The following is a 24,870-nucleotide window of genomic DNA, read 5'->3' as shown; positions in this document are numbered from 1 at the left end:
ATAGAATTGAGTACTTTTTTCCCCCTGAACCACTGGACAGCTTCAGCATCAGGAATAGACCAACCTACAGCTCTCAAGCAAGGAAGCTCTTCACATGACCTGACAGGACCATCAAAATCAGCAAGTACACATTCATACCATTCTTCCATTTAACGCATAGCCCCTGTTCATATTCCAACACTAATTGTTTCAGCAACACTCTTAACAGTACAGGGATCAAAATCCAGAATCAAGCGCTGCACCTCCTTGTCATGTCTCTCCAGTTTCTTTCAGTCTGGAATGTTTTTTCAGTCTTCTCTTGGCCCTCTTAGCTTTGACCTCTCTGAAGACTAAAGACCAGTTACTTGAAGAATGTCCCCATCAGATTGTTTGAGGTTTCCTTGTGGCTGTATTCAGCTACACATCTTTGGCAAGAGTAGCACACAAGTGATTTGTTTTTCTTCACTACAGCCCATTAATTGGTGCATGAATTTGATTTTTCCATTACTGATGGTCTAACCTTGATTATTTAAGATGGTGCCAGCCAGCTTTATGGACTGCAAAATTTTCTCTTTGCATTAAAAAAAAAAATTATTTATTTGACAGAGAGAGATTACAAGTAGGCAGAGAGGGAGGCAGAGAGAGAGGGGGAAGCAGGCTCCCTGCTGAACAGAAAGCCCGACATGGGACTCTATCCCAGGACCCTCGGATCATGACCTGAGGTGAAGGCAGAGGCTTAAGCCACTGAGCCAGCCAGGCACCCCTTCTCTTTGCATTTGACAGGCATTTTGTGGGGAGATGCTTTAGGACCATGTAAACATGCCACTCAAACCTTCGTTTACTGGTTTCAGCATCCACTGATGCTTCCTGACCAACTTGATGATCATTAACATGCCAAAAGGTCACCTTCCAGTTCCGTTCCTTCTACATGTATTAGTTGGCATTTTTCTGTCAGAGGATCTTTTTTCTTTTCCTTTAAAAAATTTTCATAACAAAATCTACTCAGGTTATAATGTGTATTATTTACTTTTATTCTTTTAATTTAAAACTTTTATTTTTTAAAATTAGTTTTATTAAGCTATAATGTGCATTTACTAAACTTCACCAATTTAAGATTGACAAATATGTACAGTAACCACCGCAGTAATGATAGAGAATATTTCTCTCATTTCAGAAAGTTTCCTTATGTTCCTTTGCAGTCAATTCCCTTTCCCCATCTCTGGTCCCTGATAGCCACTGATCTGCTTTCTGTCATTATTGTTCTTTTTTTTTTCTAGAATTTCATGTACACTGAATCATATCGTATATATTCTTTTTGTACCTAGGATAATGCTTTGGGATTCATCTGTCTTACTGCCTGTGACAACACTTCATGGTTTTTATTTGCCCTGTAGGATTTTGTTGTACGGATACACTAAAACTTGTATCATTTATATTAGTGGTTAAATTGCTACTGTTAGCCAGTGGGAGCCCCTCTAAGCTGGCCTCTGTGTCCTTTTGGTTTATCTGTTTGATTACCTCTTGCTTTCTAGTGCAAGGTTTTCCAGATCTGTCTTGTACCTTCCCTGCCACAGCCCTGTTTCTGGTGGAGCTTCATTTTAGAAATCAATATCTGGGGGCGCCTGGGTGGCTCAGTGGGTTAAAGCCTCTGCTTTTAGCTCAGGTCATGATCCCAGGGTCCTGGGATCGAGCCCCGCATCGGGCTCTCTGCTCAGCAGGGAGCCTGCTTCCTCCTCTCTCTGCCTGCCTCTCTGCCTACTTGTGATCTCTGTCTGTCAAATAAATTAAAAAAAAAAAAAAAAAAGAAATCAATATCTGGGTGCTGGTGGTTCATGTCCTTTTCCAGGACAAAAGATTAATGAATCAATTTAGGATATTTAATAGGTGTTGCGAGGCAGATTATACTGTGTTTTAGAGTTTAACTTCTGGATCGTCTTAGGCTTGCATTCAGTTCCTGAGTGCCACATATTTAGTTAAGGACTTGGGGTTCAGTATTTAATCTTTTCAAGCTTCAGTTTCCTCTTCTGTAAAAGGAAGATAAAGATGACTCCCTCTATAAGATCACTACAAAGATTAAAAATTTTAATGACTGTAAAGCATTTTAGCACAGTGCCTACCACATAGTAATTACTCAGATGCTATTAACAGTAGTTTTTATACAAGGCACTGTTCTCATTTCTTGTCTCCTGAGGGAGGAATAGGATGTATTTCGCTGCCCTTAACTGGAAGCTGAACATATGCAAAAGCAGTTGGACTATGCCAGTGAATAGTTTCTGATATGTTATTTTCCCAAGACTGGAAGAGGATCCTTTCTTTTTATAGACTTCTGGGAAAGAAGTTTACTCCTCGTAGGACTCAGTATTGGTTTGTTGAGTCATTCTTACTGCTTTATGATTCAGGTTTTAAATACTACATTGTTAATAAAGAAACATCTTTTCATCTCATTTCACTTAGGAGCTTTGCTGGCCGTAGAACATGTGAAAGACAATGTCAGCATTTCTGTTGAAGAAGGGAAAGAGAATATTCTTCATGTGTCTGAGTAAGTACTTTTGTATCTGTTTTCAGTACTGAACGGGATTTTTTAAATATTCAGAATTCAGTGTTCTGTGCTTGTTTTATTTGCTTGTTGGTAGGTTAGAAAGAATTGTGCTTTTCTTCCTCATTCTTAAAAAAAGTATATTCAGAGACTTAGATTTGTCAGCAAGCTATCTGATCCCACTTATAATCTAAAAGAAACATATAGAAAGTTTTTTTTCCTTTTTACTTCTCGGTTTTCACAGCTTTCTAGAATGAGCATATAGTGTATGTTCCTGATTAAAGTGAATCATTCGCATCTCAGGATTTATGGAAGATTGAACTTGTTTTTCACGAACCCACTGAGAAGAATAAAAAGAACTGGAAAGGAAGATATTATTATCCTTAATTTTAGTTTAATGAAACTGAGGAATAGATATAATCTGGTTTCAGAGTTTTTAAAAAATACTTCACCACATAATAAAATATGGACTAAACTGAAAGAAATTTTCCAGGGTATTCTCAAGCAGGATACAGATTTGAAATGTGTTTAAAAGGTCCATAATAAACTGACAGAGAGACTTGTATGGGAAAAGAGCAAGATACATAAAAACAGATACTCGCACACACCCTCCTATTCCCATCTCCTCCTTCCTCCCAGTATCATCATGTTGGTTAGGTTTCCATTCTGTGTTTACACTGTAATGGCCTAGCACGTTTTATTTACTGCTAAGCCACATATTATGATTATTTTTTTGTGTAAAACTCTTACTTTTCCATGGAATAATTGTTTGTTTTGTTCTCTTTCTTTGGAAGCCTCTCTGATTCCTGATCTTTTCTGTGTGGCTTCAGGGGTTTGTAGGAATATTTTCTTTTGATTCAGTATTCTGAAATTTCACAGTAATATGCTCTGATGTGGGTCATTTTTTAAAACTTATTTATTTTAAAAATTTTTTATAAACATATAATAAGTTTTTATCCCCAGGGGTACTGGTCTGTGAATCGCCAGGTTTACACACTTCACAGCACTCACCATAGCACATACCCTCCCCAATGTCCATAACCCCACCCCCCTTCTTTTTTTAAGATTTTATTTTATTTTATTTTTTAAGATTTTATTTATTCATTTGACAGACAGAGATCACAAGTAGGCAGAGAGGCAGGCAGAGAGAGAGGTAGAAGCAGGCTTCCCGCTGAGCAGAGAGCCCGATGCGGGGCTCGATCCCAGGACCCCGGGATCATAACCCGAGCCGAAGGCAGAGGCTTTAACCCACTGAGCCACCCAGGCGCCCTAAGATTTTATTTTTAAGTGATCTATACACCCAATGTGGGGCTTGAACTCTGAACCACAAGATCAAGAGTCACATGTTATATTGACTGAGCCGAGCTGGTGCCCTCTGTGGGTCTCTTTTTTAATGTCTTCCACTAGGTGCTTGGTCTCCTTTCAATGTGAAAACTTGAAATCCTTCTTGAAAAAACCCTTAGAGAATAAGGCTTCAGTTTTGGCCACGATTGAGTAAAAGCAGTGGTTCAGCTGAGCAGAACAGGGCTTGATGGTGTCTGTTTCCCACCACTTAGTAAATAAACTTTCTATCCCTTCTTATTTTAGCCCCATTTCACTTTTGCTTCCATTGATTCATGACTCTTTTGTGGATTCTAAAATTTAGGTTGGGTTGGTTTTCAGCTTTATCCACTACCCACTTAAAATTCAGTTTCTTCAGACCTGTTGAATCCATCTGCTGTCTAGCTTCGTAAACTTTATTGTGACTGTTTCTTCTCCTTAGTTTCTTTTTCCTTATGGTTGTGTGTCTCTTTTCTTTTTTTTTTTTTTAAGATTTTATTTATTTATTTGACAGACAGAGATCACAAGTAGGCAGAGAGGCAGGCAGAGAGAGAGAGAGGGAAGCAGGCTTCCTGCGGAGCAGGGAGCCCGATGCGGGGCTCGATCCCAGGACCCTGAGATCATGACCCGAGCCAAAGGCAGCAGCCCAAACCACTGAGCCACCCAGGCGCCCCTGGTTGTGTGTCTCTTAAAAAAATAATTTCTACAGAACAATTTTGGTGGGGTTTGAGCTGTCCTCTTACTTGGAAGTATATAAAACTAGCCTCTTCATGACTGAGTATCCTTGACTTCTCTGCCTTAATTTATTTAAATCACTGTTTTCTTGCCATCCCAGTTATATTTTCGTAGTTACACCACAGATAGACAATAGTTAGAAGGACAAAGCATTATAGATAGTTTACTCTGACCTGAATTGTTTGGTTTAGCCGAACATTCAGAACAAATTGGAGTTTGATAGAAACAGTAGGGAATAAATTAGGCAGATTTTTTTAAACTGTAGTTAAAAATACATGGTAAATAAAAGCCTTTGTAAGGCTCATGACTCCTCCTGATTTGCTAGAGCTGTGGTAATATTTTATCGCATGCTTATGTTCTAGAAATGTGGTATTCACGGATGTAAATTCCATACTTCGCTACTTGGCTCGAGTTGCAACTACAGCTGGGCTCTATGGCTCGAACTTGCTGGAACATACTGAGGTAAGGGATGAACATTTCTTTGGGTTTATTTTGATTTATGCTCTGTTCTTTCGAGCACTTCATTTTATTGTTGGCTTATATACTATTACTCTATGTAAGGGTAGTAATGGAGTTTAGTGATGGACCTAGTTAAGGAATTCTCCTCCTGTTTTTATTTTTAGGAAACCAAAAAAAAAACCTTATATTTCCCAAGTTTGAACTTTTAATCCCATACCAGCTGTCCTGTTGGGTCCATGAGTGCTGTCGTCTTCCTAGATTCCTAGAATTTCAGGCTGGATGTGACTGTATAGATCATAGCATACAAATCCCTTAACTTTACAGATGAGGCAGCAGGCCTAGAAAAGTTAAGAGGTTTTCCCAGGGTCACACACACAGTTTGGACCCCCTTCTCCTTTCTCGGTATATACTTTAATTATCATAGGTGCTGCCGAAGCAAGCATGGTGATACTTTAATTAATCACAGCAATTGTAGATTAACTTCCAGTACTGCTATTTAGATGCTTTTTGTTTGTATTCAGCTTCAGTTCTCCTCAGTTTTATAAAAGTCAGTATACAAAGGATAGTTTCCTCGGTATTTACTTTTAAATTTTGCAGGTGGTTGAATCTGTTTGGCTAGGTATCACCTACTGGTTTTGATCAAGTGGGTTATTCCTGCTGCTAGTTCTCCAATCTTTCTCTTCTCCGAAGTGCTCCTCTGCACTCCTGCAGGAGTGAGGGAAGCACAGAAATATAACAATGAAGTTTGTTTATGTAGATGCCACTTTAGATCTCAGGCAACCAGAATTAAATCCACACAGTGGCAAATCCCAGTAATTTGAGATAAGATAGGCATGGTTCTGAGTTCATTTGTTTGTTTAAGTCTAAACGGCAAGGTACATTTCTTTTCGATCTTTTATGTCCACAGATTGATCACTGGTTGGAGTTCAGTGCTACAAAATTGTCTTCATGTAGTTTGTTTACTTCTGCAATCAACGAGCTCAATCATTGCCTGTCTCTGAGAACATATTTAGTTGGAAATTCCTTGAGCTTAGCAGATTTATGTGTTTGGGCCACCCTAAAAGGTACAATTTATTCTTCCTGAAGAGTGCTGTATTTTTATTGCTTGATATTTTGCTGGGTAAGAAGTGTCCATGTCTCTCTCTACATATAGTTTTCTAAATACACACACACAGACACACACACACACACACATTTATTTATTTATATACGAATAAACTCAGACATGTGAGTGTGTGTTTGTGTAGAACGAGAGTCACTTAGGACTTCCTTGCAAAGGAATGACTGTCTTGGCTGTTTCATTCCTATCCACACGTAGGAATTCCTAATACTTTGCTGTCCCGAGACGTCTTCTGTCTCTCACTAACCCAGCTCCCTTCTGCTTGGAAGGCTGACCTTGGTCCTGCTGAAGAAGCCCTCATCCCATTTATGTCAGCACCTCTCCTGTCTCAGCCATTCCTTTACTCCAGGCATTATTGTCTCTGATTACTTAGTAGGAGGGTGTTTGTGTGTTGGAGGGGGTGAGCTGGAGTTGTTCCTTTTGGAGGTCATGGATTCTCTGACTAGTTGGCAATAGGGTAAGATTATGGGATTGATGAGAGGTATAAAGAGGACTTGAATTTTCTTGGAGAGAAGAAATTCTCTCTCCATTTTCTTGGAGAGAGAAAAAAAAAGCAAATATGCCAGAAAGTTTTATCATTCTTTAAAGTTGTATCATGTGGGGTTTTTAAAATTGTGTTTACTATTTTTGTGGCTAAAACTTTTCTCCAAATTGTCATAATAACCAACATAAAATGAAGGCCTTTTCTAATTAGATGTTTTCATGTATAGTTTTGACATTTTCATCTTTTTCGATTTTTGACTTAATACTCATGGAAGGAAGATACTATCTTGAGGATGTAGCTTTGTGATATTACAGAATTAAATTTTCCTTCACTGCCTACGTTTGATACTACATTTGAAGAAATGAGCTACTTCTTGATCTTAGTTTCCTATTTTGTTTTCTAGTTGATCTACTTAAAGCATTTCCTTAATTATGAAATAAGACATTGGCCTTATAATGGGGGTGTGGTGGTGTCAAGGGCAGGATTTAGTGATTAGGATTTGCACTTCAGTGAGTTGAACTGCAAAAATATTTTTAACTCCGTGAATTCTGTAAAGTGTATTAAAACATTAGAAAACGTTACAATGCATACCTAGATGTAAATTTTTCATTATAGAAGCACATTTTTTTTTTTTTTTTAAAGTAGGCTTCACGCCCAACATGGGGCATGAACTCAAGACCCTGGGATTAAGAGTCACTTGCTCTATGACATGAGCCAGCCAGGGACACCTCTAGAAGCACAACTTTAAGCTATCTCATTTACTTAAATTAACCACAACTAGAACTTTGCTTTTAAAGTTGTGGATTTATCGAATGGTTTTAAAATAATTTTTGCTAGGGGCACTTGGGTGGCTCAGTCAGTTAAGCGGTTGCCTTCAGCTCAGGTCATGATCCTGGGGTCGTGGGATTGAGCCCCGCGTAAGGCTCCCTACTCAGCAGGTAGCCTGCTTCTCCCTCTGCCTGCTGCTCCCCCTGCTTATGCTCTCTTTCCTCCCCTTCCCTCTCCCTCTCTGTGAAATAAATAAATAAAATGTTAAAAAAAAATTATTTTTGCTAATAGGCAGTGCTGCATGGCAGGAACAGTTGAAACAGAACAAAGCTCCAGTGCACTTAAAACGCTGGTTTGGCTTTCTCGAAGCCCAGCAGGCCTTCCAGTCTGTAGGTACCAAGTGGAATGTTTCAGCGACCAAAGCTAAAGCGGTAAGCATTTTTTAATGCTGATACCTTAGTATCAGTACTAAATTAGTACCTCAGCATTCAGATCTCAGGTCTCACAGAGACCGTAGATCTGAAAAGAAAATTATTCTTACTTGGAGTTTTTCTTTTCATATGTGGAAAAGGATCTTCTTGGAAAAATCTGCTGAGTTTGTTAAGTGTGGTCTTGCCTTTCACTGTTTAACTCCATGAAGCCTTCATTACATGTCTAAAATCTTATGATCGTGCAGTATATGTCTCTTAGGAAATCCAAAGTCCAAGTAATTAAAGTCTCATTCTTTATGGCTATATGAGTTTTCCTTCCTCCCACCTCCCCTGTTTGCTCATTTTTGACCGTTGAGTCGTGGGCTTCTGCGGAGCCTTTTTGTTGGTCCTCTAAGAGGATGTGATGCCGAGTCCAGTAGGAAAGATTCTCTTCCCCTGGCAGAGCCTCTCTACTTTGATCTGTTTCACACATTAAGCATGTGTAGTAAAGTCTCAACTTAAAGGTTTTCCACTGCAGTAAAATTAGAAAACTACTGCCTGCTTGAGTTAAGACACAACAGTCTGCTCGGTGGTTTTGGCTAAAAATCGTCACTTGTCCTTCACCATTTTTTCCATGAAATCAGTTACTAAGTTCTGTTCTTCTCCTATTTGTTGATATGTTTTCTGTCTCCACTATTACTCAGTTTTATTGGAGCTTCATTACCTCTTGGTTGATTTAATACCATAATCTCACCCAAGGTCTCTGTCTTTTCTACTTCAGTCTCCGCATTGTGCATGGTATCATTTTAGAAAATACAAATAAATGGTCCTGTTCCTCCTGGGATTTCCTTGTTGCCTAAAACCGAAAAGCACGTGTATGAGGAGCTTCACATTCTGGACCTCATCAACAGTTTCACCTTCCCTGTCACCCGTCCCACGTGCATATTTTACCTTTTCGTGGATGGTGCCCTGTCTTTGTGTCTTACATGTGCTGTTGTTCCTTTTCTTAGAATGAAGGCACTTACACATTCTACATCTAATGTATTTCCACTTATTTTTTAAGGTCCAGTTTTGGTTTTTATCTCCTTTTAAGCTTTTCCTGATGACCCTAGAAGCTGTTGGTTAATGTCCGCTGACTGCTCTGGCAGCACGCTGTGAATACATGTGTATATCTCTGTTCCCATCCTTCATAAGATTTTGGGCGTATTTACATCCTTCATAAGGTTTTGGGTGCTCAAGTGCAAGGACAGCGTTCTGGTCCTCACATGTCTTGTGATCATGCCTCGTCCGTAGTGGGCACTGAGTTGAGGAGTTGTTGAATGAATGTGTTCTTTAACATTTAATGATGTAACTGTATTTGTTGTTTTTGTTCTGCTTTTCAGATACCTGAGAAAAAACAAGATGTTGGGAAATTTGTTGAGCTTCCAGGTGCTGAGATGGGAAAGGTTACCGTCAGATTTCCTCCAGAGGCTAGTGGGTAAGGAAATGTAACTTGTAATTACAGTGGAATATATTTAGTGGAAAAGCTTTAGGATAGTTGAGTACTTATGATACTACTAGATTACTAACATAGAAGAAAATAAGTAAGATTTTAATTGTGGGAATCAAAATTCTAAACATTTTCATAGTCTATTTATTATTGACAAGTAATGTTAATGTATCAAATTTATAGGTTTAGCTTACTAATCAGACAGTATTGTTATTTTGTCCCACACAGAATTTTAATATAAAAATATCCATAAATAGAAAGCCTTAAGTCTTAATTACATTTTGAGAATCTTCCGCTCCCATTTAACAAGGATTTGTAGTTGTACCCGGCGCGGTCCTTTTGGTTAGCAGTAGAAGTTATGGTAGAATTATTTTTAGGTTCCTTTTTTTCTGAAATAAAGAGGCATCCTGAAAAAAGCCTATTCCTTTTCAGTTCTTTCTATTGTCAGCAGACTTCCCAGCCCCTTTCCTTTGTGGGAGCAAAAGAAAATAACATTTGAATAGCTCTTTGGAGGAAAAGACTTGTTTTGGCTGGCGGCCACCAGCCTGCGGCCTTCCCAGGCCTTGCCCAGCATTGTCCGGGGCTGTGGGGAGTCCACCTTGCGCATGCGTTGGCCTCTTTGCGCTGGACAAGCTTTGTAATAGCGCCCCTCCAGTGATGATAATGTAAAGTGTGTCTTATTAAAGCCATTAGCCTCAGGAACTTAGCCATTAGGAAAGAATTGTGCCACATTTGATAAATGAGATGATTTCCCCCCTCCCCAAATTTGTTTAATTTCAGATTGTGTATTCTGTAGTAAATTCTTACCCATTTGTGGTAAGTGGAATGTGTAGACAGTAGAAAGTAGCAGAGTAAGCAAAAAACTGTTTTATTTTAGCTGTTCTTAATAGTTCTCCACAGACTTCTCATAAGCACCACTGACAGGAAAATTTGTTGTAGAATTCCACATTTTCTCTCTGCTTTTCTAAGTTTGTTGATGAAGGTGGTAAAATAAAGGATAGATAGAAGGAGATGAAAGAGAAATAATGAATTCGGAAAATTCATAGACTAATTAAATGGTCGCTTGGTAGCTGATGGGGGGAATCGCATAAATCAGACTTAGCATATGTGCCTTAATTCCCACAGACCTCTCGGGTCCTTTGTGGTGCCCGTGTTCTGCTCCTGTGTGCTTCATCACAGCTGGTTTCCCAGGGGCAGTGACTTCAGGGGTTTCCTATAGCCGCTTTCTGAGCAGTGGCTGTTTATAGCTCTGGCATTTGGACATTAGTTCTTTGACAATCTTTTTATATTTTCTGTCACTGTCATTTCTTAGAAAAATGAGTACCTCATGTTTTTAATATATGAAGTACATTTGTCTGCCATAAATTATATCAATTTCAGAGACATGCTCTTTGCCAAATACAGCTTGAGGATTTGAAATATAAATCAGTATTCAGGTGTTTTTTTGGTCTTTTTTGTTTTACTAGTCATAATTTTATCATACCCCTTTATACTGCTGAAGAATTCTTAATTTTTCTTTTTCTTTTCTTTCTTTTTTTTTTTTTTTAAGTAATCTCTATACCCAGCATGGGGCCTTAAATTACAACCTTGAGATCAAGAGTTGCATGTCTACCAACTGAGCCAGCCAGCTAGGGTCCCCCTGTAATTTTTCTTATTAGTCATTTTATTTTTCTGTGTCTTTCGTGAAATGCCAGAAGGCATGACTTTTTTGTTTGTGTAAGATTTTATTAACTTAGTTGACAGAGAGCACAAAAGCAGGGTGAGTGGCAGGCAGAGGAAGTGGCAGAAGCAGACTTCCCACTGAGCTCGGAGCCCTCACCTGTCGGGGCTTGATCCCAGGACTCTGGGATCGTGACCTGAGGCGAAGGCAGATGCTTAACCAACTGAGCTACCCACGTGCCCCGAAGGCTTGACTTTTGCCCTTTTTCTTATTCTTAGCTAATATATATAGAACCTGTTATATGCAGGTACTACCAAGCATTGTACATTTAGTGTTTTAATCCTAATAGCCCTGTGAGGAAAGCACTTTTAATAGCTGCATTTTACAAATGGTTTCAGAAACTGATTCCTACAACATTTTGGTAGTTTGCCAAACTTGTGCTATCTGGCTCTAGAGTCCATTTGACTTAAAATTCTGCAGCCTATGCTGTTATGTGTGGCAGAAGCCCAACTCGGTATTAGTACTAACTGAAAAGCGTGAATCTTACTTTCTTTATCTAGCTAGATGTCTCTTGAGCTGGTTATTTTAGTTATCTTGTGAATATTTTATAGTCCTTTTAACTTTCTTGACGTTTAGAATTGTTAGAACCATACACATTATTTCAGATTCAGAAACATCATCTGTAAGATAATGGTTTGATTTCCTCACCTCTCTTAAATTAATTCCTTTATGTAAAGCCTAACACATTAACTAGCATATATTGTGGATAGTTAGTGATTATTAGTTTGTTGTTGTTGTTTTTTCGTTCCTAATGATGGGTATAGGATGATATAGGTATAACACTTTCAACAAAGACTACAGACAGTGTTTCTGTTTCTTTCTTGGAACTCACTGTCCTTTGTTTTATTTTATTTTTGGTTAACCTTTTGTTTTAGAGTAGTTGTAATTTTCAGAAGCATAGCAAAGATAGTACAAAATGTTCCCACATACACTGCCCCCAGTTATCTGTAATGTTTACCATCTTAACATTACTCTTGTACCTTTATCACACCTGGTGAACCAATATCAATATTATTATCATCACCTAAACTCCATACCTTTTTTGGATTTCATTAATTTTTTCCTAATGTCCTTTCTCTGTTTTAGAATATCATCTGGGATACCAGTGATGGCCTTTTATGTTATGCAGAACGTTTTGAATAACTCTAAATGCATTGCTTTGTATTTGTCTACATTAACCTAAATTATTCTTAACACTTAATCATTGATCTAGAATGCTGCCTGAATTTCTGAAACAGGGATTGCTTTAAAAACTGATGTGAAGACTTGCAAGGAGTTGTATTTTCCCCTTCCCTCTTGACACCAGCTGAGATCGTGTTGGCATGAAACCAGGAAACTAACGCAGTTGGGACCATGGCTACCACTAGCGGAAACTAGTAGAAATGATCCAATGTCACGCAGTTGGGACCATGGCTACCACTAGCGGAAACTAGTAGAAATGATCCAATGTCACGCAGTTGGGACCATGGCTACCACTAGCGGAAACTAGTAGAAATGATCCAATGTCACGCAGTTGGGACCATGGCTACCACTAGCGGAAACTAGTAGAAATGATCCAATGTCACGCAGTTGGGACCATGGCTACCACTAGCGGAAACTAGTAGAAATGATCCAATGTCACGCAGTTGGGACCATGGCTACCACTAGCGGAAACTAGTAGAAATGATCCAATGTCACGCAGTTGGGACCATGGCTACCACTAGCGGAAACTAGTAGAAATGATCCAATGTCACGCAGTTGGGACCATGGCTACCACTAGCGGAAACTAGTAGAAATGATCCATGTCACGCAGTTGGGACCATGGCTACCACTAGCGGAAACTAGTAGAAATGATCCATGTCACGCAGTTGGGACCATGGCTACCACTAGCGGAAACTAGTAGAAATGATCCATGTCACGCAGTTGGGACCATGGCTACCACTAGCGGAAACTAGTAGAAATGATCCAATGTCACGCAGTTGGGACCATGGCTACCACTAGCGGAAACTAGTAGAAATGATCCAATGTCACGCAGTTGGGACCATGGCTACCACTAGCGGAAACTAGTAGAAATGATCCATGTCACGCAGTTGGGACCATGGCTACCACTAGCGGAAACTAGTAGAAATGATCCATGTCACGCAGTTGGGACCATGGCTACCACTAGCGGAAACTAGTAGAAATGATCCATGTCACGCAGTTGGGACCATGGCTACCACTAGCGGAAACTAGTAGAAATGATCCATGTCACGCAGTTGGGACCATGGCTACCACTAGCGGAAACTAGTAGAAATGATCCATGTCACGCAGTTGGGACCATGGCTACCACTAGCGGAAACTAGTAGAAATGATCCAATGTCACGCAGTTGGGACCATGGCTACCACTAGCGGAAACTAGTAGAAATGATCCAATGTCACGCAGTTGGGACCATGGCTACCACTAGCGGAAACTAGTAGAAATGATCCATGTCACGCAGTTGGGACCATGGCTACCACTAGCGGAAACTAGTAGAAATGATCCATGTCACGCAGTTGGGACCATGGCTACCACTAGCGGAAACTAGTAGAAATGATCCATGTCACGCAGTTGGGGACCATGGCTACCACTAGCGGAAACTAGTAGAAATGATCCATGTCACGCAGTTGGGACCATGGCTACCACTAGCGGAAACTAGTAGAAATGATCCATGTCACGCAGTTGGGACCATGGCTACCACTAGCGGAAACTAGTAGAAATGATCCAATGTCACGCAGTTGGGACCATGGCTACCACTAGCGGAAACTAGTAGAAATGATCCAATGTCACGCAGTTGGGACCATGGCTACCACTAGCGGAAACTAGTAGAAATGATCCAATGTCACGCAGTTGGGACCATGGCTACCACTAGCGGAAACTAGTAGAAATGATCAATGTCACGCAGTTGGGACCATGGCTACCACTAGCGGAAACTAGTAGAAATGATCCAATGTCACGCAGTTGGGACCATGGCTACCACTAGCGGAAACTAGTAGAAATGATCCATGTCACGCAGTTGGGACCATGGCTACCACTAGCGGAAACTAGTAGAAATGATCCAATGTCACGCAGTTGGGACCATGGCTACCACTAGCGGAAACTAGTAGAAATGATCCATGTCACGCAGTTGGGACCATGGCTACCACTAGCGGAAACTAGTAGAAATGATCCATGTCACGCAGTTGGGACCATGGCTACCACTAGCGGAAACTAGTAGAAATGATCCATGTCACGCAGTTGGGACCATGGCTACCACTAGCGGAAAACTAGTAGAAATGATCCAATGTCACGCAGTTGGGACCATGGCTACCACTAGCGGAAACTAGTAGAAATGATCCATGTCACGCAGTTGGGACCATGGCTACCACTAGCGGAAACTAGTAGAAATGATCCAATGTCACGCAGTTGGGACCATGGCTACCACTAGCGGAAACTAGTAGAAATGATCCATGTCACGCAGTTGGGACCATGGCTACCACTAGCGGAAACTAGTAGAAATGATCCATGTCACGCAGTTGGGACCATGGCTACCACTAGCGGAAACTAGTAGAAATGATCCATGTCACGCAGTTGGGACCATGGCTACCACTAGCGGAAAACTAGTAGAAATGATCCAATGTCACGCAGTTGGGACCATGGCTACCACTAGCGGAAACTAGTAGAAATGATCCATGTCACGCAGTTGGGACCATGGCTACCACTAGCGGAAACTAGTAGAAATGATCCATGTCACACAGTTGGGACCATGGCTACCACTAGCGGAAACTAGTAGAAATGATCCATGTCACGCAGTTGGGACCATGGCTACCACTAGCGGAAACTAGTAGAAATGATCCAATGTCACGCAGTTGGGACCATGGCTACCACTAGCGGAAACTAGTAGAAATGATCCATGTCACGCAGTTGGGACCATGGCTACCACTAGCGGAAACTAGTAGAAATGATCCAATGTCACGCAGTTGGGACCATGGCTACCACTAGCGGAAACTAGTAGAAATGATCCATGTCACGCAGTTGGGACCATGGCTACCACTAGCGGAAACTAGTAGAAATGATCCATGTCACGCAGTTGGGACCATGGCTACCACTAGCGGAAACTAGTAGAAATGATCCATGTCACGCAGTTGGGACCATGGCTACCACTAGCGGAAACTAGTAGAAATGATCCATGTCCTTGCTTCATGCCATGCTTGCTGCCTGGGAAAGGGTATTTTCGACAGCAGTGGTACAGGGTACTGCTTTTTACCCACATTGCTGATAGAAGAGAACATTGATATAGAATATTACCAACAGTGCCCGTGACATACTTTATTCCTTGTAATTGCCAGTTGCCTGTAGAACAGAGTAGTGTTTTCATAGATTGCGATTCACAGAGCGTTGGTCCTGGAAGGTCCTTTAATTCAAATCCCCTTTATTGGCTTCTGAGAAAACTGACACCTTGAGAAGTGGCTCTCCTGCAGCCTCCTGATCCCCGTGTACCTTTTCATGGGATCCTCCTGTGGCAGTGGTGATCTCAGAGGTGCCTCTCACTGGCCTGCATGAGGTGGGCACTCGGTTCTCAGTAGCATCAGCTCTTAGTGAAGAAGATCCACTGCCACGTAGCACTGAAAGCTGTTTGGGAAGCAGTTTTCCTCTAACTAAATGACCACTTGTTTCCTCTGTAAGGAAAAAAAAAAGATTTTCCTTGAGGTTGGTTTTTTGTTTATTTTGTTCTTTATTTTGTTTTTTTCTTTTGAAGGTTGTAATGTTAACAAATAACTTATCCCTTTGTGAGATTTTACATATGAAATTGTTTCTTGTGATTATTTTATAAATGTTATAGCCTTTTTCTTCCTGTGAGGGTCAGATTTTCTATCACAGTACTTTTTTATTACAAAATAAAATATGACTGGAGTACCAACTAGAAGGATTTTTGTTTAGTTCTCATCTCCTCAAAAAGGTTAAGTTTAAGTATTTAGTTAAAACATGTTAATGAGTTTCTTTGTGAAATGTTTTTGTTTTAGTTACTTACACATTGGGCATGCAAAAGCTGCTCTTCTGAACCAGCACTACCAGGTTAACTTTAAAGGGAAACTGATCATGAGATTTGATGACACAAATCCTGAAAAAGAAAAGGAAGATTTTGAGAAGGTAATTAAAGGTGTAGTGATGACCCTTTGTCAGAAAAGTTCATGAAAATTAGAGGGTGACCTGATACCTTCATGGTATGAAAATAAGTTTGTTCTCATAGCTGCTTTTTTCCCTCATCTGTATATTCTGTGTCTGAGACCTAAGCTAAGCAATATTGAGCTCCCATACGAAAAAACTTCAATTTATTTTTTTCTTCCACAATTGTACAGTTTACCAAAGTGTGCTGTATTTTCCTTTAAGTACTAATTTCTTAAATGAATTGGTCACTAGAGGCAGGTTTCCTTTTTGTCATATAATTTTAAGTGTATGAATGAAACAGACACTTAAGTAGGTATTGGAAAATTGGGAAGGTTTCCTAGCCTCTTTTATCCTCTTTATTCAGAAGCATTTCAATTTATTCAAAGAGAGGGCAAATGATTGTCAGTATGACCAATAATAACCAGTTTTCCAGAGTAAATGGAAAGCTCTTTCATGAGATCAGCTTTCTCAGCTGAAAATTTGGAGTCTAATATAATGAATATCTTTTTTTCTTTTCTTACCTAATATACAACTTGCACAGACATTTTCAGGTTTTTGTTTTTTTTTTTTTTTTTTTTTTTGACTGATGGTGTATAATTACATTTGCCCAAATGCAGTATCAAGGATTGAAAATACACAAGAAAATGCAAAAGATAAAGTGATGGTTATTTTGGATTCTTTTTGTAGGTTATCTTGGAAGATGTTGCAATGTTGCATATCAAACCAGATCAATTTACTTATACCTCGGATCATTTTGAGACTATAATGAAATATGCAGAGAAGCTAATTCAGGAAGGGAAGGCGTATGTAGATGATACTCCTGCAGAGCAGATGAAAGCAGAACGTGAACAGAGGATCGAATCCAAGCACAGAAAAAACTGTAAGGCACATTTAGTGTATTGTATTTTAATTGATGGGCTTCTGTTCTATTTCTCTAGTAGAATAAGATTTCTGTGAAAGATGCTCGTTTGAGACACATTTGGGAATATGATTCACACGTTAATTCATCGTAATTCTTTTTCTTTCTTTATCATCTTTAATTGTTTTCACTTTGTTGCCATCACAACTGCATGTCACGTGTGCGCGCCCTTTGTGTCTTGCTTACTAAGTGCCGCCTTTGGTATTCTATTCATTCCGTTTGAATGGTTATTTCCGCAGGTTTTTGTAGTTGTCCCAATTTAAATACTGAGTCTTTCTGTAAAATGATCATGTTATTAGTACCCAAATCATCTTAGCATGTGGGTAAATGTGAACGTAATAACTGAATATAATATTGAAGCTCGGTGTACTGCTCTGTACCTCAGAAATATCACTTGACGAAATAACCTTTCTTACTCATTACTTGTCCCCTGAGTTACTGAATAGGGCTATTTTCACTCTGTAATTATGTTGCCGTAATTTCCACAGTATACTGTATTTAAATCTTGGGAAGTGTCTAGTGGATTTAGATTGTTACGGAAGTCTTTCTTTTTTTCTCTCTCTTTTTTAAGTTTCCCTACATTTTCAGAGATTGTTAACAACTTTACTTGTAGACCTCACTTGATTTTTTTGAGGGCAGGTAAGATGTGTGCATTTCCTTCAGGAGCTTCCACAGACAATCACTGTGTCATAGTTCTTTCCTACCTACATGGGACAGGTTTTCAGTGTTCTCACATAAATAGAACCATAGCCACTTAGGACATAGAATTCTTTTTTCTGGGATTAAACTTGTGTCATTGTTTTCCGTGTGCTCATGTTTTTCAGTTTAAGAGTCTCCTGCTTTCCACTGGAATGACTGACAGGGCTTTCAGGGAGCCCACAGGCTCAGGCTCACAGCCCGAGCTGTGTTCTTTTCCTGGGCCCGGGCAATAGCACTGATCCCTGTGGGCCCCGTGGATCAGGCCAATCTGGTCTGTCCCCTGGGCGTGAGGTGGTAAAGGGACAGAATGCTTCTGCTTCAAAGGCAGTGTTAAATTTGAGGGGGTCAGGCTGACCGGTTGTGCTCTGATGGGAAAAGAGGAAATGCAAGATAAGAAAAACCTTCTGGCCTCTTTCGTTCATACTCTTAGATCAGTATTACATCAGTGGAATGTATTGATTTGACTGCCTTTAAAAATATATTTATAGAGTGTATTTTTTAAGCATTTTGTGAGACTTCATAAAAAAAAATGATGCATTTACTCTTAATACCAAATATTAGAACTATTATATTTTAAACTAGTGGAGTGTGCTTTTATTATATAAGTAGAATGTGGAAATTTGTATCAAATTATGAGACTATTAAAATAATTTGAATTCAACTATATTAGTAATACATGAGATAAACTAATATAGTTATCATCTTATAGCTGTTGAGAAGAATCTGCAAATGTGGGAAGAAATGAAAAAAGGGAGCCAGTTTGGCCAGTCCTGTTGTCTGAGAGCAAAAATGGACATGAGTAGTAACAATGGATGTATGAGAGACCCGACGCTTTATCGCTGTAAAATTCAGCCACATCCAAGAACTGGAAATAAATACAAGTGAGTGTATCTCTTTCATTGTGCTCGATAGCCTAGTATGATTTTTGTTGATCTCTGTAAATGTGGAGTACATTCAGAATAGTCAAGAGACTTGGATCTTTGTTCGTCCACAGGTTAGTAACTGCTGTTGGTAAGAGTGTGTAACCTAATCTCTTGGGGGTTTACTCACCTATTGATTAAAGTTATGTTAGGTTATTTCTAAGATAATTTCCATCTATAAAAGCCCTATACTCTCCCAAAAATTGCTTTTTGTATTGACTAGGTTTACTGTGGTGTGTATCTTTATTTTTTATTTTTTAAAGATTTTATTCATTTATTTGAGAGAGAGAGATCACAGGTAGGCAGAGAGGCAGGCAGAGAGAGAAGCAGGCTCCCCACTGAGTAGAGAGTCTGATTGGGGCTCGATCCCAGGACCCTGGGATCATGACCTGAGCCGAAGCCAGAGGCTTAACCCCCTGAGCCACCCAGGTGCCCTGGTGTGTATCTTTAGATGAAGATAGTTTTTTTCCTCTAATAAACTTGGATTCTGCTGGGCATAAATTGATTCACAAAAGTGATGGAATTGAAAATTTACAGAAATAGGAACAATATAAGAAAGTATCATGCGTCTTTTTTCTAGTTTTGATTAGCTTTCTGTGTGGGTTTTCAGTTAATGATTTTTTTCTTCAAATGGGTTCCCCTTCCCTATTTATTTACTTTTATAAAGTAACTATAGAATTTTTTTTTAATAATTTGAAGAAGCCTACTACATATAATTGCTGAATCTGCACGTCTGAGATTAGTGAATGTAAATGCTAATAACTTCTTTAGCTAATGTAACTTTCTTTAAATGCGTGGGTGTAGATATGGTGTCCATATGTAGACAAAACCTTACACATGTGGTTACAGGTATCTACATAAGTCATTTTTAACAGGGTGCTTTCTCCTTATTTTATTAAGCAAATACTTTGACTACCTTTGGAAAAGTGAATTTGGATACACATTTTCAGTATCAAATAATTGCCAAGTATGATGCAGTAGCATTTTAATGAAGTCGTATCCAAAAAATTAGAAGGCATAATGCGATAATATATTCCTTAAAACTCAGAGTGCTTTCACATTGTGTACATTATTTTAATCAGGAATTGTTTTTAAGGCCATTTCATCTTAAATGGAATTTTAATTAACCTACTTTTCTTCTCTTTTACTTGTCAGAGAAGGAAATGCTTTATTCTTAAATTCATTTAATTACAGGAGATTAAGCTTAGGTATTTATTCAAGTGTGGGATTTATTAAGATACTGAAAAGCTAAAAATTCCTTTGAATTATTATGTACAGTTGACTCTTGATCAGTCTAGGGAGTTAAGATGCCGACCTCCTGTGCAGTCAAAAATCTGTGTATGACTTCTGATTCCCCAAGAACTTAGCTACCAGTAGCCTCCTATTGACAGAAGCCTTACTGATAACATAGTCAATTAACATATTTTTATGTTATATTTATTATATACTGTATTCATAAAATAAACCAGAGAAAATAAAATACTAGAAAAATCATAAGAATACATTTGCAGTACTGTACTGTGTTTATAAAAATCCATGAATAAGTGGACACATGTAGTTCTAATTTGTGGTGTTCAAGGGTCAGCAGTATTTTGCTTTTTACTTTCTCCTATGCTATACATGAAGTGTGGATTGTAGAATTTGCTGTGCCAATACCCAGTTGTCTGTTAAGTTGCAAATTTGCTTTTTTGTTTGAACATTGAGTGGGTTAACTGATGTGTTGGTCCCAAAGACTGATAATATTTTGATATACTTTGAATATTATGGGTCATAAAAATTGTTGATTTTTAAGAAATTCCTAATTTGTAAGGAATTCTGTTTCAAATTACTCTTGCTTCTTTTTTTTTTTTTTTTTTTTTTTTTAAAGATTTTATTTATTTATTTGACAGAGAGAAATTACAAGTACACTGAGAGGCAGGCAGAGAGAGAGAGAAGGAAGCAGGCTCCCTGCTGAGCAGAGAGCCCGATGCGGGACTCGATCCCAGGACCCTGGGATCATGACCTGAGCCGAAGGCAGCGGCTTAACCCACTGAGCCACCCAGGCGCCCCAAATTACTCTTGCTTCTTACAATGCAATAGTCTAAGATGGAAAGGGTAACATGCTTCCGTTTACTTTTCAATGTCTTCCCTTTTTTTCCAGTGTTTATCCAACATACGATTTTGCCTGTCCCATAGTTGACAGTATTGAAGGCGTTACGCATGCCCTGAGAACAACAGAATACCACGACAGAGATGAACAGTTTTATTGGATTATTGAAGCCTTAGGCATAAGAAAGCCATATATTTGGGAATATAGTCGACTGAATCTCAACAACACCGTGCTCTCGAAAAGAAAACTCACGTGGTTTGTCAACGAAGGACTGGTGGACGGATGGTACGTTCACTGTGACCTAGAATTTAGGGGAAGGAGTGAGAACACGGTCTGTCAGTGATTTTAAAACTGTTTTGAGGGGCGGGTGGGAGGGTGAATGGGAAGAGGTAGAGTGGGTGGGCCTCTAGGGTTTCTGGTCCTTATCTTTATTTCATTCAGTGCATCAAGTTCCTCTACCACTCCCCTTTATTTTAATGCTGCAAATGCGGAGTGCCCATTTGGACCCTGGTGCATGGAAATGCAACACAATCTGTTGATCTTAGCATTTTGTAGAAAAGTAGTTGTGACTCTTTTCCTTTGTATATCTGGTTACCATTTTCCACACTATGCTGAGGCTCTGAGGCTTTTCAGCTAGGTCCCAGGAAGGCCAAAAATACTGAGTTGAGGCGAAGACATAAACGGTTTCTGCCTTGGTGGTGAAGACCCACCTTGTGGAGCCATTGGTGGCCCAGAGTACTCAGCTCCTAGGACAAGTTAACAAATCTCTGTAGCATGTTCTGCGAGAAAGAGGAATATAAAAATTCAAGTCGTCTTGTAGCCTTAGATCTGTGTAAAGGAAACTTGTTCAAATGAGTTACCATGCTGATGAGTCTGTTCTTTATGTGAATTAACGGGAATGTATGTATTAGTTTCTGTTAGCATCGCATAATAGTTAATATGTATTTTATACTGGTTTTAGAGCTGAATTTGATAAAGGGCAAGTTTATCTTGGGCTCCAGGCAAAAGTTTTTATTGGAAATAAAATAAAATTTCTGCAGAATGTTAATAACCAGTATATATATTTTTTATAACCCAAGGGACTTAGTAAAGTATGTTCGTACATGGGTGACATGATACCATTTCTTACCTGATTCTCACGGTTGTATGTAGAATAGGGAGCTTGAATATTTGTTAAATAAAAAGCAAATAAGAATGTTTTAATACATGGGTTTTCCCTATTTGAAGATGCAACTGTGTCTTTTTTGAAATGTGTTTTTACTGTTCGTAGTAATGCATTTATTTTACTGAGCAGTATTTGACGAGTAAGCAGTTTTCCTCTTCCATGTCTGTGGGCTCATTGGTATTACGAGTTACTCAATTATTATTTAAACAACTCAGTCCAACTATTTCATAAGCTAGCTGTAATTATTACTCATTAAGGTATTTTGTACTGCTTGTGTTTGTACATTAAAAAGATCTCCTTGGGGGGCGCCTGGGTGGCTCAGTGGGTTAAGCCGCTGCCTTCGGCTCAGGTCATGACCTCAGGGTCCTGGGATCGAGTCCCACATCGGGCTCTCTGCTCAGCAGGGAGCCTGCTTCCTCCTCTCACTCTCTGCCTGCCTCTCTGCCTACTTGTGATCTCTGTCTGTCAAATAAATAAATAAAATCTTTAAAAAAAAAAAAAAAAAAAAAAAGATCTCCTTGGTACTTACAAATTTCCCTGTTTCCCAGGGATGACCCGAGGTTTCCTACGGTTCGTGGTGTGCTGAGAAGAGGGATGACTGTTGAAGGGCTGAAACAGTTCATTGCTGCTCAGGTGACCTACACACTTTGTTTTCCATCTTCTCTGTTTGAGTTTTCAAGTGTCTTATTAATATCCCTTTAGTCTCTATTAATTTCTGTTCATTTTGTTCCTTGTTCCTTATAATGCAAAGGCAGAATTTTTTTTTTCAAAGTGTATGTTTATGATGGTGGAAAATTGAGAGCGTCCTACTCTAGTAAGCTGAAGTGGGACAGAGATGGCCTGTAGTATTTTTATATAGTGAAATATCCAGCTCTTGACTCTGGCTGTTCAGGGTAACCAAATAGTTTGTGCGTACTAGGTTTTATATTCCAATGGAAGTAAACTTGCAAGTATTTGGGGGGTTTATTTTTTTTCTAACATCTTAGCTTACGTACTCCAATGAATACTTTTTGCCTTTTAAGTCATTTTATTATTGCTTTTCTAGGGTTCTTCACGTTCAGTTGTGAACATGGAATGGGACAAAATCTGGGCATTTAATAAAAAGGTACACATTTTGACTTTTGGTCCTCCTTTCTTGTGCCTAAGTCCTGAATAATATGATATGTGTAGAATTCATTAGTGTGTTCATCAGAGAGAAAACTTTGTCAAGAATGTTACCATTTTGCAGACCTTCAGGAAAATGGAATGTTTTCCTTTCTTAAACCTATAAAGGGTATTAAGCCTATTTTCTATACCAAACAAGTCCCAGTGATTAAAACGAACTTGGAGTTAGTGGGGAGCGGTAACAGTTTTTTCCTTAAATATCTTATGAACACTGCATTTCATTTTTCTGCTTTCAAGCTGCGAGCTCTCTGTAAGAAGGTATCACTTAACGCTTTTATTTGCCTTACCTAGCACATAGCTTTTAGCGTATTACATGTTATAACCTGAGATGTTATACAGCTTTGAAGCACAATCACATTTATATAAAAGACTTGCTTATACAAATCCACTGAAAATGCATTATTCCTAGTTTTAAAAATCATGTCCTCTGGTTTTCTTAGTGGCAAAGGGAAGATCTGGCTAATTTGATTCCACTGTTCCCTTGTGTGCTGAGAGGACGGAGTTTTTAAGTTGTATGTTTCGAGTTGTATTGAAGGTTCACTAATTGTAATTCCTGTGTCTTATTGAATCTAGTTTTTTTTTTTTAACTGTTCTTAAATGAAAGTCAAATAAGGAATACTGCATATTGACATTGTTAATTGCCAATTGGAAGCAGATGCTTAGACACTATAATAAGGCAAATCATCAAAATGCCATGTTTTAAACTATAGTTTCTGTGATTGTGTTCTGTACTTTTTTCTTACTGCTGCTTGATTGTGCTGATGCCTTGCTTCAAGAAAGACTTGCTTGTCTCGCATGTGTCTTGAACTTGTTTTATTTAGTGTCATGTGTTTTTGATACATAAAGGAATTAATTGGCTCTTTCTGTTGCTGCAGTTACTAATAATAAATACAAGTAGAATTTACAGGCAAGGTTAATTTGGTGTACTTTTCATTAATAACCCAAATTTTAAAGGTTTTAAGTTTTAATAAAGTTCTACATGTGCACTTAGTTCAAATACATGAATTCTGTTTCACCACGGTCAGTTCTGTAGGTCTGTTAAGGTGAGGAGCACAGTTCCCTCTCTTCTTCCTTCACGCCCCCACCCCAGAGAAACACTTTCAGCTCTTTTAGATCAGTGTTTTGGTGTTTTTATTGCCTGTATCTCTAAATAATGTGTGTTGCTATTTCTTATTTTTTATTTAAGTTTTAGGCATCCTCCTCTGACTCACAATGAAAAGAGGGGACATGAGTCTCTTACTTTTTCTCAGACCCTCTTGGTTTTCTTGTAGTTAATTATTGTTTTCCCTCGTTTGTTTCATTTTCTATGTCTGTCCTCTTTGAATTGTCTGAGTTTCCTACCAAGGTGTTCTTGTGCCTCAGCGTTCTTTCAGTTCCGTCATGGAGACGGCTCTGCTAGAGCCTTCTGCCCTGCTCCGCGCTGCTGCGGAGGCTCAGCAGTCTTCCGTGCTCGGCCATCATTCTGGGGTTTCCTGTGCTTTTGTTCTGTGATGGATCGATCGCCTGGTTCTTGGAACTCTTGTATCTTTTTATGTTCCTCTTGCTTTGCTCTGCTCTGTCCTTTGGTAGCTCCCTGAGAAGGGGGCAAGGGATGAAGATTTTTGAGACCTTGTATATGACCTTTTTCATTCTGAAATTTCATGAGGAGGTATGGCAGGGCTCTGTTTTCATCGTCAGAAGAACAGGTGGCTTCCAGTGTGGAAACTCGTTCTGGGAAATTGTCTTGAATCCTTTATTTGTTCTCTGCCTTG

General features: G+C 39.2%; 1 protein-coding gene across 1 annotated transcript in view; it reads left to right on the top strand.

Annotated features, from left to right (window-relative positions):
- EPRS1 (glutamyl-prolyl-tRNA synthetase 1) overlaps positions 1-24,870 on the top strand; it is a 68,629-nt gene that overhangs the window by 1,855 nt on the left and 41,904 nt on the right. Inside the window, exons 2-12 of the mRNA XM_004751458.3 lie at positions 2,434-2,518; positions 4,933-5,032; positions 5,937-6,093; positions 7,693-7,832; positions 9,194-9,288; positions 16,019-16,145; positions 16,851-17,043; positions 18,491-18,662; positions 20,842-21,075; positions 22,504-22,588; positions 23,001-23,060. Coding sequence (XP_004751515.1) covers positions 2,434-2,518; positions 4,933-5,032; positions 5,937-6,093; positions 7,693-7,832; positions 9,194-9,288; positions 16,019-16,145; positions 16,851-17,043; positions 18,491-18,662; positions 20,842-21,075; positions 22,504-22,588; positions 23,001-23,060 — 1,448 coding nt within the window. The remainder of the gene's footprint in view (positions 1-2,433; positions 2,519-4,932; positions 5,033-5,936; positions 6,094-7,692; positions 7,833-9,193; positions 9,289-16,018; positions 16,146-16,850; positions 17,044-18,490; positions 18,663-20,841; positions 21,076-22,503; positions 22,589-23,000; positions 23,061-24,870) is intronic.

This window comes from Mustela putorius, unplaced genomic scaffold (assembly GCF_011764305.1).
Source record: "Mustela putorius furo isolate JIRA1106 unplaced genomic scaffold, ASM1176430v1.1 tig00000508_pilon_pilon_pilon, whole genome shotgun sequence".
In the NCBI taxonomy this organism is placed as follows: domain Eukaryota; kingdom Metazoa; phylum Chordata; class Mammalia; order Carnivora; family Mustelidae; genus Mustela; species Mustela putorius.
Note: the sequence above shows the minus strand (reverse complement) of the source record. Positions and strands in the feature narration are given on the sequence as shown.